The sequence below is a fragment of the Pterocles gutturalis genome, unplaced genomic scaffold (assembly GCF_000699245.1).
Source record: "Pterocles gutturalis isolate BGI_N339 unplaced genomic scaffold, ASM69924v1 scaffold7928, whole genome shotgun sequence".
NCBI lineage: Eukaryota > Metazoa > Chordata > Aves > Pterocliformes > Pteroclidae > Pterocles > Pterocles gutturalis.
The window spans coordinates 11,200-11,877 of NW_010117932.1; the positions used below are offsets into that span (position 1 = coordinate 11,200).

At 50.4% G+C, this 678-nt stretch overlaps 1 protein-coding gene across 1 annotated transcript in view; it reads right to left on the bottom strand.

Moving 5' to 3' along the window:
* Nucleotides 1–678, bottom strand: part of CEP131 (centrosomal protein 131kDa) — a gene marked incomplete at its 3' end in the record, with an annotated part of 12,104 nt that overhangs the window by 9,881 nt on the left and 1,545 nt on the right. Inside the window, 2 exon segments of the mRNA XM_010075996.1 lie at nt 1; nt 3–23. The exon segment at nt 1 is cut by the window's left edge and continues 87 nt beyond it. Of these exon segments, the coding sequence (XP_010074298.1) occupies nt 1; nt 3–23 (22 nt within the window).

Sequence of the window (678 nt, forward strand, 5' to 3'; positions counted from 1 at the left end):
GGAAATCTCCCGTCTGCTCTGAGCTTCAGCCCCAGCCCAGGGAAGGCAGAGAGGAGAGAACACATGTTCCGGAGTTAATACTGCATGCAGACAAACAGCAGCAAGGCAGTGACAGAAGGGTTCTCATCCTGCTCCGATCACGGCAGGGCACCCCGACAACACGCCCAGCACAGAGCCGAGGCACACCGACCGACCCCCCGCCATCACGGTACAAGGGAGGAATGGGCTGGAGAATCGTCACACAGTCGTGAAATTGATGACTGATTGGGTTTTATACAGAGCTTCAAGAGTCAGCATGAGGTGCAGAGGTAGAATATGTTAAAGGGATGGGCACAGGGCAACAAAAGAACAGAAAATCATGATTCAGGGACAGCCCTAGGAGGTCACTGGAGACAGAAGGAAAACTTTTTGTCTCTTAACACAGCCCAGCTGCAGTCCAGAGGGTCCATGAGGGGCTGCTGTGAGTGAACAGTCCCATCCCTTGGAATTAAACTGTCTTTTGTGGCAGAGGCTCCCCAGCCACACAAATACACTCTTATTTCCTCAAATCCTAATCAAGTGACCTCCCCTCCAAAAAAAAAAAAAAACAACAAAAAAACAGACCTTGTCTTTCCAAGGCCAGGTTATAACCCACAGTGTGTATGACAGAGCTCAGTGTAGGTTTCTGAAAGGCTCGGG